Below are 14,096 nucleotides of genomic sequence, written 5' to 3'. Positions count from 1 at the left end.
GTCTTTTTTTTTCTTTGCTAAATATGTGTAGTTTTCAGTCAAAAGCTGCCCCTACGAGCCAGGGCTATGAAGTCAGTATGCCAAACCTTCAACTTCAACTCATCCATTTTTTTGACTGTTAAAAATGGCAAATGTATATTAATTAGCAATGACAAATTTACTGTAGTAAAATGGTAGCACAAGGCGTTTTATCACCACCACGTGAATGATCAGGCTACTTAGATGGATAGGACATAAAATACGTATACTTTATTCAATTCAAATTTCTGAATAGCACAACTTTCCTAAATTCTTATGAAGGTAAATAGGCATCAAGCTAGGTATTTAATATTGCAAGTTTTTATTTTGAAGCCAGGTTCGGCATCAGTACATTTCTACTGACTCTGAGTCCAGCTTCATCCAAAATCTTTTCTGACTCCAACTCCACAGCCCTACTGAGAGCTATAACATAATAGTGGAAGAATGAGATGTCAGTCTTTCTAATCAATTAAATCATCAAGAAGCTGAGCTGTGTATGGGTCTCATTAATGTGAAAATGGATGTGTGTGGGGGCATATTCATTCTGTGCCATTGCAAGTTTTATCTGCAGGAAATACAAAAGCATTTTCACTTGTGAGAATGACCAAATTGTATTGATTGAAAGTCTTGGCGGCAGGAGGGAGGGAGCGACCTGTCCTCCTCCGTTCTCCAAGGGGGCTTTCCTTCATAAACCCCCCAAATGTCTGCATTTAATGCTCAGAATCCACAAGGGGAGTGCAGCATACTGCATGGCTCAAGTAACTATGTCATGCCAAATAGATTTGTCAATTCTGCCGCAGTTTGATTTGGTGCCATAGAATGCAGGGGAAGGAAAAGAGAATAGAAGAGGATTCTGTCAAATCCCACTTATGCACATGCACACATATTGCTAAATCTTGCAGCAAGTCCCTTCTCAGCTGAATTTGTAAGGTGGGCTCTGAGCCAAATTTAACTAGTGCTACCGACAGGTCAGCTAACATCTACATCTTCATAAAAGAATCGAGAAAGCGAGAGAGAGCACCAAAGCTGTGTCTAGCATAGCTGGAGAGGAAAGATAATATTTTCTTCAAAAAGTAGAGGCAACTTTCCCCCTCGCTTGCCTTACACACACCCTTGGAGATTGAGACATGGGGAGGGGGGAAATTCTGTCAGCTGTGAAGGCTAGTAGACTTCCAGGTCCCTGGCTGCTGTCAGCATTGATACTGTGCACCAAAGGCAAGGGAATAGGGATAAGTTGGATAAAGAGGAGAAAAAACAAGATTAATGAGAGCTTATAGCAGTAGGGAATGGCTGCATTGCTTTTCATAGAGAGCAGTGTTGGATTTGGCAAGGAAGAGAGTGAGATGGCACAGAAGGCCATGGAAGGGCATGTATATACCTGATACTTGGCCGGAAGTGATTGAACTTGGCCGGAAGTGATTGAACTCTCCAAACATATGTTCCACTCTCAACAATGCCAAATGATCTCCTTTTTTTTCCTAGCGTGAAGGAGAGAGTTTCTTTCTTTCTTTCTTTCTTTCTTTCTTTCTTTCTTCCTTCCTTTCTTTCTTTCTTTCTTTCTTTCAACAGTCAACCTTTAATCTTCCTGAAACCAAGGCTTAATATGTACTTTGCAACAAGTGTGCAGGAATCTGTGAAAAAGATGATCAGGATGAGGGATGGACAGAAGCAGGACAAAGAGGTGGGGAAATCTCTGCCCCACACTCCTAGCTTCTGGCTCTGTGGAAATGGACCTGGCAGCATGTATTGAATAGACTTTTACTTTCTAAGAAGTCCATACTGGAGCAAGGGGAACAGTGGTACATAAGTAGATGAATCTCTCCAAACTTAGAAAAATCTTTCCTTCCACTCCAGATTAGAAATGCTTTGCTTCAGTCTAACTTCCAGCCTATGAGGGCCACAGCCTGGACATGTTACTTTATTGGAGTACAGGTTTTCAGAGTTCTCCAACCTGCCTTACAGAATCTGGAAGTTGTAGCCCAAAAACAATAACTTTTTTTCAGACTCTGCTGAGGGCTTATCACCTGCTGGCTTTGAGAAGTGAGGTGTTCATGTGCACTAAAACAAACCACAGGTTTTCCATATATATCAACAAAACTCAACTTTTTACCTATATTAGGGCACCATCTTTACTTACCAGGCATCTGGTGGAGCAAACGATAACAAGGATCTTTAGCTGGACCACCATAAAGAGCTAAAAAAGGAGAAGGGAATTGAGGCCAGCCAGTATAGAGATGGGACTTGGTCTAGTTCAACTTTCTGATAGTTGTTGCAAAAGAGTTTAGTGGCCCATCTCAGAGATGTCTATCAGACAGAGAAAGAAGGGGGAGCCATTCAAGTTATTCATCTTGCACCTCAAAAGGCTAAAATGTTAGGATTTAATTTGAGGTGGTGCTGGTGCTGGCTGGTGGTAAGATAGTGTATATAGATATAGATACACACACAGTTTGAGTATTCCTTATCCAAAATACTTGGAACCAGAAGTGTTTCTGATTTTTTATTTTTATTTTTTTGCAGGGGAATTTTGGAATATTTGCATATACATAATAAGATATGGAGATGGGACTCAGATGTAAACATAAAATCTTTACACCACATTTTCAACAATATTAAATATTGGATTTAACCAACTGTGGTAATATTCAGGAAAATAATCACAGGAGACCTAGTGAAGAAGTGCTCCAAAGCAGCAACAGACAGCAAAAAGCCCCACCCACAAGGCATGGATTCTTCAGACTCCCTGGCTTTTGTGGAGCCCACCAGTCACCCATTTCCACCTTGCAAATAAATGAGCAGCAGCACCACAGCTGCTACCTCAAAAGTAGAAGCAGCTGACTAGTGAGCTGTCTGAAAATGGGGGAGCCCAAAGAATGTACACCTGGTGGCTGGAGCTTATTGCCACCACTGTTGCTGCCCTACGTAATTTTATATGTAAGTACTTCATCATCCACAACATGAGATCAGGTATGGAATTCTCCCTGGGGTATCATGTCGGTGCTCAAAAGGTTGAGATTTTAGAATGTTTTGCATTCTGGATTTTCACATTACGGGTGCTCAGCCTTTAAAATATTCCTTTCACAGGTTTAAAACAATTTCTGTGCAAATTAATATTTAACTGTACAAGGCTGTGCAGCACACAAAGAACTAGGATGACATTTCCAAGGTCAGAAGCTACTTGAGCATTTACAAAGTCCACACACATTTCCTCTGATACCACCTGAAGACAAGACATAGACTATATGATCCTAATATTGTCTCTTCTTCTTTCCTCTTCCCTCCTCTCTCTGTGAGTTTTATAACATCTATGTCAAATGAAGGAACAAAAGCTAGCACCAAAATGTTCGTCCCTTATTTCTGAAATGCAACTTTCAATAGCCCTGTCCAATATACCCAGTAGTAACGGATGATGGGAGTGATAGTCTAACAGGTTTATAGGGCTACACATTCCCCCTCAATGTTTTAAGAGGTAAGATATACCTCTTGTGAGCTTTGAAATCTCTGGAAGTGAAAGAACTCATCACATCTTAGAATTTCAATGAAGTGATATTGACAGTGAATCCAGAAAAACACAAATATTTGAGTCCCCATTGGTTACAATGGTGGTGTGCTCTCGCACGTGGCATTTTGTCCCTACCCGCTTACTATCTACAAAGGAGCAAGACTTCAGACTCCATGTCTGCAAAAAGGGAGGGACAAGTGTAGTTGCAAGCGGGTGGGGGGGATTCTATTTTATGTGCATAGTTTAATAGTCCTAGTATAGATTTCACAATGCTGGGTCTGCATTGGGAGGACTACATAGCCCATCATCCCTGACCATACTGGCTGGGGATGGACATTTACTCTAGGATCTTGAATGTCTATTGTAGTGGACAAAGGCCTGTTCAGATGTCACACTCAAGACCCTTATTTGACAGCAAATGAGTTCATTTTATATATGAGTCAATCTCACATATGGAATGCACATTCAGCATCCAAATATCACATACAAATTTGTTCAACGACTGTTGTTTGGAACTGTTCCTTGTTTTGGTCCACCTCTCCCAGAGTTCTCCAGCCGGCAAGGCTAGTGGGGAGATTCTGGGAGTTGCAGTCCAAAAAAGTAACTTTTCCAAGGCCTGATCAGTGCTATTCCTTGCTTGTCTACCCTTCTGTGTGCCTAAAATCCAGCTGCTCCCCATTTGAAATCCTTTCTCTCTGTCAGAAAGATCACCTCCATAGGCTCCCCTCCCTTTTCTCCTTCACCCAGAGTCGTGAACCCCTAATCCTGTTTGGGTTTTCTGTCTCCATAGGGGTAATGTAATCCAACGCTAAATCTGAGAGGTCCAGGGAGACAGACCCAGGCACGCACAGAGGGAGAGAAGTTTCTTCTGGATTCCCATTCCCTCCATCCCCTTCTCTCTCCCTTTAACGTCCTTAAAAAACTCTTGGCGACAAAAACCAGCACTAAAAATAAATAAAGGTGAAGGGTCTTTGGGATCATAAGCTGCCTCTTGGTTGTAATGCGCTTTTCTCCCTCCCTCCTTCTTTTCCTTGGCTTTCGCTTCTGACACTGCAGCTGGCAGAGTTCCCACATCCACTGGAACTAATGCAACTTTTAAAAAAAGGGGGCTGCGCTGACAAGGGAACATTTTAACATGAAGAGCAGCATGAGTTTGATTTACATTTGAGGAGAATTGGAGGGGATGGGAAGGAAGAGGGGAGGGGTACATTCACATCACTGAGCCACCTCATGTCTCCACAGTCCTTCAGTGTCTTAAAAGCAAATTAATTATGTAAGTCGGGTTTTATTGATTATCAATAACATTTCTGCCTGTAGCCTAAAACAAGAGGTAAATGTTAAGTGTATGCATGGGGTGAGGTGAGAGCTGGGTAGCATCTTCGGTACAGTTGCAGTCAAAAATGGCTTTTCCTTGGATGGAAAAAGAAAATGCAAAGTCATTAATATGCCAACATGCGTGATTTTACGTATTATATAATATCAAAATAAATAAATAAGTGTTACTCCTTTGACCAGCCAACTTTGCACACATTCCTCTGTTTAGGCTGATGTGGAATGAACGTACATGTGTGCGTGTGTGTTTGTACACCCCTTTTTCAGTTTCTAGACTCTGTTCCTTTTGATCCTCCCAAAGCCAAACCCTCAAACCTGAAGGCAAGTGTTCTCTGTTGTGTGCCTACCTCCTTCTCTTCCCCAGCACTTTCCTTGATCACAGTGACCAGAGTTCTGTAGCATAAACCTCCGCTTGTGGAGACACACATTGATAGTATTATGCAATGCTTGCAGTCAGTGGCAAAGTTGCTCAACAACATGGGCAACCAAATACATGACTGATTGTGCACAGTTGAATGTATATCCAAAGGATGTCTGTTTCAGGGTAGGGAGGGAGGGGAGGAATATGCATTAGCCGGCAGCATGCATCTGTTTGCATGCCAGCATTACTGTGCAACTTTAATTCCGTGGCCTTTAACTGAATGCAAGGGCTACACATCGTACAAAAATGTCCAGTCAGTTCTATAGGAGATGGTATGCATGACACCAACATAGGCCTATGTATTCTGAGAGAGAAGACACAGAATGACAAAGGATCTTTCTCTATTGGACACAATGGTCCTTACCATGCTACCAGGGCTCCATAAACCTGGCTGCATTGGCCAGAAGCACACTGATGTTGATCAGGTCCTAACAGGCTGACAGTATATGGCTGGTGTCTTGCTTTGCCTTGTGTTTTGATAAGTTGAGTAGGCATGCTTTACCTCTCACAAGCTGAGCAGGCTTGCTATATGTAGTATGTAAACTCTCTAGAAGTCATACTTGAACCATTTGCGTGTTCCATGTGGCTCATGAGTAGTTTAACCAGGAGTGAGCCACTAGAGTAGAGGTGGTTAACTGGATGGAGGCCAGAGCCCAATCTCCTTCCACAGTCCCCTCTGGCCCAACAAGCCCCAAATGCCTCCATTTTTTCTCTGCAGACCTTCTCAAAATGGTAACAGGAAGTGAAGGCATATCTCTTCCTTTTGCTATTTTGAGAGTGAACCTGAAGAAAATGTTGGTATTTGGAGGTAGTTTAGGACATTAGGGTGCTTGTGGGGTACGGTTGAGAGTATTTTCATGTTTTCATGCATTTGGAAGAGCTTTCAGAGTGATTTAAAGGCAAAAATTGCTGAAAATCCCACCAGTATTTTTTAAAAAAAATATTTTATGGAGTTGGGAAGCTTTGGGACATTGGTGGGGATTCCAGAGGCTACATTTTTGCCCACCTTTGCACTACAGCACTGCAAAGAATCTCAGGCTCTGGAGCCATATCCGATCCTCCTAGTCTCCCAGTCCAGCACCAGGGTTCCCCCGGCAACTCTTTCCTGTTATGCCATCCCTTTGTGGTTTCCCAAAAGTGTGGTTTTGTGCAGCTTTTTCTTCATTCTAAAAGAAACCAAAGTGCTTCTCTTAACTGAATTGCTGGCAGTAAGAATACTAAGCTGAAATCTGTGGATATTTTTGATCCCACTGTTTTTCTTTGACCCTGCCCTCTACTAGGGTGTTACTCTCAAGACTTCCTCTGAATTTCAGTTTGGCCCTTGGACTGAAGGAGAAACCACACCTTTCCAAAAAGCACATGGACCAGAATTGCGCATGAGTGTTGTTAAGATTTCTTTGTACCTTAGGGTAGTAAAGGTAAAGGTAGTCCCTTGACATGAATGTCTAGTCATAACCGACTGTAGGGGGGGTGCTCATTTCCATTACTAAGCTTAAGAGCCAGCATCATCCGAGGATGGCTCCAGTGGTCATGTAGCCAGCATAACTGCACTGAATGCTGTTATGCTAGGGTACCACTAAGCAAGTGCCTATGCACCACTGTAAGTATCTGAGATAGTATGGGATGAAATAGATCAATTCTGTGCAAGAGTGTGAAGTTCAGTAATGTTATGTGAAGACAATGACAAAAAGCTGCTTTCTGGGAACTCAGAACTTTTTATGTTTTCCTTCAGTATAGTAGCTCAGTGATGTCCTTTATGCCTTGGGAAGCTGCTTTTTTGTGCATTTATTTTCAGTAAAACCTGGAGGTTATTCAGACTCTCAGGAAATAGATCAGATTCAAGGATCACAGAAGGAGGAAGCAAACTCTGAGCTTTTCAAACATGTTTTGATTTTGGAGGTCAATCTGAAGAAACATAAAATGGTACCGATGTCCTGAATGCACTGAGTACTATGCCTGTGAATATTAGATTATGTATGGATTCTCAGTTTGGGGTACCACATCCTGTAGAGCAGGAATGAGTTGCTTTGTTGTTGTTCAGAAATGCTGACTCCAACCAGCTAGAGGCAGATGATAAGTGCATATGTCCTTTGTATCAGTGGTTGCTGGGGGTTTCCACATAAGTGGGCCAGTGAGTCCACTTTGGGTTCTAATCCAAATGTTAAAAACATTATCCCTTTTCCCAAAATAGGTCCAGCACCTTGGACAGCTCTTTTAAAGTTTGACCTAAAATCCAGAAGCAGGTTAGCACATGCAAGGGAGGTACCAGCTGTCCCTGCTGTGCACCATGATATAAATGGAGCAGAATTTGGGAGAATCGGGATTTTGGACTACAGCTCCTAAAACCCCACAGCCAGCACAGCCAGTGGTGCTTTTTTACATTCCTGAATAAGTCTAGTTTTGTAAGATGGTTTAAAAAAAATTGATAACAGATGCTGCTCAAAAGGACGACTGCCACCACACTTATTTTAAAGGGGCTGAAAATGCCTCTGGGAGTGATGTGACATGCCAATATGCCAGGCTATGATGAACCTTGCATGGAAATTAGGTGGCTGCTTATGCAACCATATTTTCTCTCCTTCCCCCATATCACATGCCTGGGATGGTTGTCACCCATTATTACATCATGTTAGTCTGAAAATAATTTGGACCCATCTTTTTAAGGTGGTCATGGCAGCAGCTGGGCATGGATGCAGGCACGCAACTTGCACAGAACAGTTTTAAGGTTGAACCCAATTACTGAATTTAGAGAGGTATGAAATCTATATGGTAAACTAGTTATTTTCTACTGTATTCATTAGTCCAGGATCTGCAAGGTGAGTCAGTTTGTTTCAGAATATGCACATAACTCAGTTGCTCTTGCCTTTACATCAAGGTAGCAGGTTTGAGTTTCTACCAAACTAGAATGGGGGAGGAGTTGAGGAGTGGGTAGGAGTGTACCAGCAAGTAGGGTTCACTGCTGCAAATGAAGATAAGACTCCCATCAGTAGAAGAGGGCATTGTGGTGGGGCAGACAAATTTTGCAGTGGTAAGAAAATTAGCCATTGTCAAACTTTTGGTTTTGTTCTTGATGATAGCAGTAACTCTCCACTTGTGCACCTTGTCACTGTTAGACCAGTTGGACTAAAATCTATTGGCACAGGGCTTGACACAGATCCTTCATGGCATGTAGGACAGGTGTCAGCTGCCCTGAATTGATAATGCCCCAAGCCTGAAAAGACGCACACACACACACACACACACACACCCTCCCTTTCAGCTGGGAAGTGTTCTTAGCTGAACAGGCTAAATATTAAGGAGAGTGATAACGTGAAGCCATTTATATTTTGAACTTTGGAAACAAACTTAGGGAATTTGATCAAGACAGCATCTTGGGGGCTTTTAGTGGCAACAGTTCATGACAAAAAAGCATTGTTAAGAAGAGCAACAAAGACACTGAAGCTGTATAGAATTTAAGAGATAATATTGTTACCATTTAAAGCCCTTGGAAGAAATACTACAAGTAATTTAGTTTGGACATGGTGCTCTGTATCACTCTTGTCTGTGTGCAATAGCTGGGAGACAATTATTGCTCAGGAAAGGTTGAAGCCCAGGCTAACAACAGTTGCTCCCTGGCCTTTGAAATGGCACAATCTGTCCAGGAGAGCTCTGTCTGATTGTTATTACAAGTTACACAGAACCTAAATCCTGCAATTTTCTGAAGGTAAGGCCTGGCCAAGAAGAATCCAGAAACCTTTAGGCTTTGCCCATCTGTTTGGAATTAGGCACCTGGCTGAATCATGGGGTATCTAATGAATGAATGTAGCCTGAAGTGGTGTTACACCAGTAAGGTTATTAACACTTTTTTTCTTCTCTTTGAAAGGAGAGTTGTATCTCAGGGCTGTTTATTGGCCCTGGAGAAAGGATTGATAAAGATGTACAGCCATAACCCACCCTACTCCCTCTTTCCACCAGCTCTTGTTAGAGTGTAAACAAGACTTGCCAAAGTTATTGGCACACTGCACACTGCTGGAGGTAAACAATGCCCCCCTTCATACGGCAAAGAAAGCTTTGAAAGAAAGCAAGTGTGTGCAGACTAAGGAAACGGGGAGTGATGGCCATATGGAACAAATCAGAGGAGTAGGTGGCTGGAAGAGAAAATATAAATAAATTTCAGAGGCACCTAGATTGGAGTTTGGAGAAGGAAGAGGTTGTAGCAGAAGTTGAGAAAGCAGCAAAAACAGATTAGGAGGGAAATTGGAATAAGGGAGGCATGAGGAGGACCAGATTGGTCTCTTTGGTCTTAGGTTCTTAGATGACATGCTGCAGATCAGCTTTGTGAGCTGACACAAAGCTGCTGGCTTTACTGCAGTGTCGAAATATATCCTCTCGCATGTATTCTCAGTTATTGGTGCACAAGAAGGCCAGTCTCAGCAGATACTGATGCTTCCAGGCCTCCTGCTGGAAGAGGGTATTTGCTGGCTGCTGAGCAAGGGAAAGGATCAGGGAATGGGGGTGGGTGGGTTCTGCTGGGATAAAGTAGGATATTAAAATCACATCAACCATGCTGTGTTTCTAAACAGTACCAGCGTGATCTATATTCTCTGGATTAGCATTTCTGTTCCACATTAAATCTACTCCAAATCACAATTATCAACACAGATTTGCAAAGTCTTCCTTGCTGCGCTCACACTTGACTTCACTCTCTTAAAGGCAAGAGCCTCACCACTATACAAAGTCTGAGGAATTCTTCAGCTGCAGTCACAATCTCTTGGAGTTGATCTACTGGACTTGCAAAATAATTGTGTTCACCTTCTAAGTCAGAGCAAGGAATTTTTGATCCTTGAGAGGTTTTGGCATACAACTCCCACCAGCCTTAGCAAGGAAGGCACTGCAGAGGTTGTTGACAGTGTTGTATGCATTCAAGCCATTTCTGACTTATGGCAACCCTAAGGCAAACCCTATCATGAGGTTTTCTTGGGAAGATTTGTTCAGAAAGGGCTTTCATTTGCCTCCTTCTTAGACTGAGAGAGTGTTACTTACCTAAGATCATCCAATGTGTTTCTGTGGCCAAGAAGGGATTCAGACCCTAATCCTCTGTCTTATAGTCCCACACTCCGACCACTGCACTGTGCTGGCTCTCTTCAGAAGAAGTAGGCCGAATATCTGGAGAGCTAAATGTTTCTCACACAAATTGTTGCTCCCCCAAACTAATTATAAGATAATAAATAATAACAAACTATTCATCTGAATAGAAGAACATCCGAAATCCCAACCCAGCTGCAGAATCATCCAAACATCTGTTAATATATTTTGTACTCTCCTTTATATGCTAGAATTATCTCTTCTCCAAGATTTGGAAGGCTCATTTTTTGGACTACCTCTCCCAGAATCTCCCCATTTTTAGCACACTCTCTCTATTGTAATAATTCCTTTTGATCTCTTGTGCATGACCAATGTCAGCAGCAGTTTCAGTCAAGCATAGGGCCCAGGTACCATTGAGAGGTCTGAAATCAGCCCCTACTTCTGCCAATATCTGTGCATAAGGCTGTTATTATTTTTATCTCTGTGAGTGCCAGTTACAGCAATAAATGAAAAATAAAACTGCACAAAACACCTCCCATTCATGATGGCCATTGCCCCACTCCTACACACATTTTATTAATTGATAGAGAATAGAATAGATCAAGGGGAACAAAAATATTGCAGGTGATCAAATCAAGGTATGTGATTTGTGCAAATTGTTTTTTAAAAAGGGCTGGCAATGTTTATGCAGTGCAAAAGGAATGTACTTTGTACACCCTTGAGGGCAGTGTCTTCCCTTCATAACAGAACTAGGGATGTTGATGAACTCCTGCTCCCATTGTCCCTGACCATTGGCTGGACTGGTGCTAACTAGAGTTGAACAACACCAGAAAGGAAAACCACATATTCTTACCAGCCTTGCTTTAAAATGTCCAGGAGCAGCATTAGACTAGCAAGGCCTATGAATGGCCTTTTGCCCAAAGGCTCACAAACATTCTGTTAGCATGCTGTGACTTTTCATGGTTTGCATCAGTGCTTTGCTTCCCACGCTTCATGCTGGGGAATGGCCATCTCGTGCATTCTTGTGGAGAGTAGGTTCATATAGAGGACACTGCACTTGTGATACATGGACTCTGGCAAACTCTTTCTGCCCCAAGATGACTAAAAGTTAATTGTTTCAAACCCAGGAAACATCTGTATTATCCCTTTAATGCTGGTTCTCCTGAAATATGAGGGAAATGCCATTGGATCTTCAAACAATGCCTTGTCTTGAATCCCAGGATTCTAAGATTAAGTGGTTTAACTTTTTTCCCCTTTGCAGTCAATGTTAGTTAGATTCAGCTCTACTTAATCCAGCACTGAACGAGATACACAGGAAGCCAGATGCAAATTCAGTGAAGATCTCAGCACTAAGTTAATCATACTAAGGGAAAATCAAATGAAAACTGAATTTTCTGTTTTGGAAAACTGATGGTGGTTTAGTCACAAGGCCCCAAGTCTCCTGGCATGTAGAGGACATATCTCAAAAGCAACGTCTCAAGTTCCCTAGGGTAGAAATGGGGCTTTGTTTCTTTCTAGGCACTCTTTGTGTCTTTTCCTCTTGTTCCACATAGAAGACAAAGCCTGGAACAAAATTTGCTGACACTTACCCAAGCTACTAAAGTAGTGAAAGGAAGAGGGTGGGAGAAGATGGTCCATATGGTAATTATTGATTATGACCATCTGGTAAGACAGGAGTTTGTTTGAATAATGCTACAACATACGTTACACCAAATTAAGGTCTTGTTAAAAATGTTTTTATTTTAGAGTGTGTCTGTGTGTGCATGCATGTATGAAAGTGAGTGTGGATGGAAGGGAAGTGACTGGCATGCCTCTCTTTTAGAGAGAGGGTTATTTACATGGCAGAAACCAAAGCATTCCAATAGCAGCAATAATTCCTTAATTATTAACAGGGCAATTTGAATCTTCATTGGCAAGGTTTACAAAAGAGAATAATCATTAATACGCCCACTTTGTAAATATTGAAACCTAAGCACAAATGCGTAAAGTCAGTAGTTCAAATAATACTGCTAATTTTTGCTTGTATGCTCTATTTCAGGCAAGTGGGCTCTAGATTTTAGGAGTGTTTTGAACATCTTGCACTCCTGGGAATTATGCCAAGGAGTTTCAGAATTGTCCATCCCAAACTAGAAGCTCTTTTTATTTAATTGATTTGTCTGAGATTGCATTCAAATATTTGGCAGAATAGAGTAGGGAAAAAAACTGTGTTCATAAGATTCCTCCTTCATGTTGTCAACTGACCAGGAAAACAAATCCATTCAGGATGCTCATTGCCTTCAGCAGTAGCTGGATCAGAAGAAATTGGAAGGTGAATGTTTCCATGTCATGGAAATTGAGCATTGTCATCAGAAAATATCTGAATAGGCATAGGAGGAGAAGCTAATTAAAAAGTTGGCAGTCCATGATCTTCTCTGCTTTTCTCTACTCCTCCCATTCCCATCTCTCCTCTTTTTCATTCCATCCCTTTATATTTGGATAAAGAAATTATAAAGCTATACTGACACCCTCTCATTCTCCTTCTCGCCTTCTTTCTTTTCCAGGTATTTCAGGCTAATACTGATGCTTCAGAGGTAGTTCTGAACAAAATCCATGCTCCAGTGTTGACTAGATTTGTGCGAATTCGCCCCCAAGTTTGGCATAGTGGGATTGCTCTGCGACTGGAGCTCTATGGCTGTCGGATCACAGGTATGCATTTTTAAGGTGCTCCAATATAAAGTAGAATAAGAGACTCCCACCAGCCTCTGACTCTACATATAAATGTGGAAGATAGCCTAGCTACCTCCACAGTTGCAATAGAGGAACCTCCTGTGCAGAGGCAGCTATAGTGCACTGAGGATAATGTTGCTGGCTTATTTTAGAGCAGTATAGAATTCTAAATATGGAGGCACCCAAACATTGTCTTATCCAAGAGTAATCTACATTCAGTCTACCAAGAAGTTTCCTCTGAATAGGGAACATGCAGCCCTCCAAATGTTGTACTACAACTCGCATCATCCCTCACCAATGCCTGTGCTGGCTAAGCTGATGGAGGTTATAGTCCCAGCACCTGCAGTACCCAATGGATATAAATTCAGACAGAAATGAGACCAGGCTGCTGACAAGTGCTTGCCCACCACCACCTTCCTCTCAAATTATGGCTGTGCTGAAGTTGTGTCCTCTGAGGGAATAAGGAGGTGCTTTCTTGGTCCTTTCTCCCAGATTCATTGTGATCTGAATTGCAGTAAACAGTATAGGGAATTAACTTTTTACTTCCCCACTGATATCCTAATGAAGATAGTCCCTCTGAAGCTGATCTTTGTCTTGAGAGGAAACTCTCCATTTATACAGTACCTGGTACAGAACTTAGAATTATCACTAACAACAACAGTATCTCCCCAGTGGCTGTTTTCATTTTTCAAAGCGCATACTTATTTGTAAAATGCATTTACAAATCTCATATTTACTTTGACCCTGAGACACTTCAGACTAACAGTTCAGAGATATTTCAGCTAAGTTATTGAAGGAGGTCTTGATAGCCCAGACAAATCCCACATTGCTAAGTGTGGCTCTTAGCCATTGCTCCATATCACATCTGTTCAAACACATTAGTCTATATTATCCAGATTATGGTATATAGTCCATCTGAGTCAGGTGGACAATGCTAGAAGTACCTTCAGGGTAAGGAATGATGTTTTTCTTCTTCCTACCTGACCTAAGTGGGGGTGGGGGTTGATATTTTATTTCTATCTCCCCCCCCCCCCCCAATGCTGGGACTTGATTTGA

The 14,096-nt window shown here is 41.9% G+C and overlaps 1 protein-coding gene across 2 annotated transcripts in view; it reads left to right on the top strand.

Annotated features, from left to right (window-relative positions):
• NRP2 (neuropilin 2) overlaps nucleotides 1-14,096 on the top strand; it is a 229,475-nt gene that overhangs the window by 118,299 nt on the left and 97,080 nt on the right. For both annotated transcript variants that reach the window (XM_089519341.1, XM_089519342.1), the window contains exon 8: nucleotides 12,875-13,019. In XM_089519341.1, the coding sequence (XP_089375467.1) occupies nucleotides 12,875-13,019 (145 nt within the window). The remainder of the gene's footprint in view (nucleotides 1-12,874; nucleotides 13,020-14,096) is intronic.

Source organism: Sceloporus occidentalis, unplaced genomic scaffold, assembly GCF_023333645.1.
Source record: "Sceloporus occidentalis isolate IW3139 unplaced genomic scaffold, rSceOcc1.0.p SCAF_4, whole genome shotgun sequence".
NCBI lineage: Eukaryota > Metazoa > Chordata > Lepidosauria > Squamata > Phrynosomatidae > Sceloporus > Sceloporus occidentalis.
This window is presented reverse-complemented; position numbering and strand designations above follow the sequence as displayed.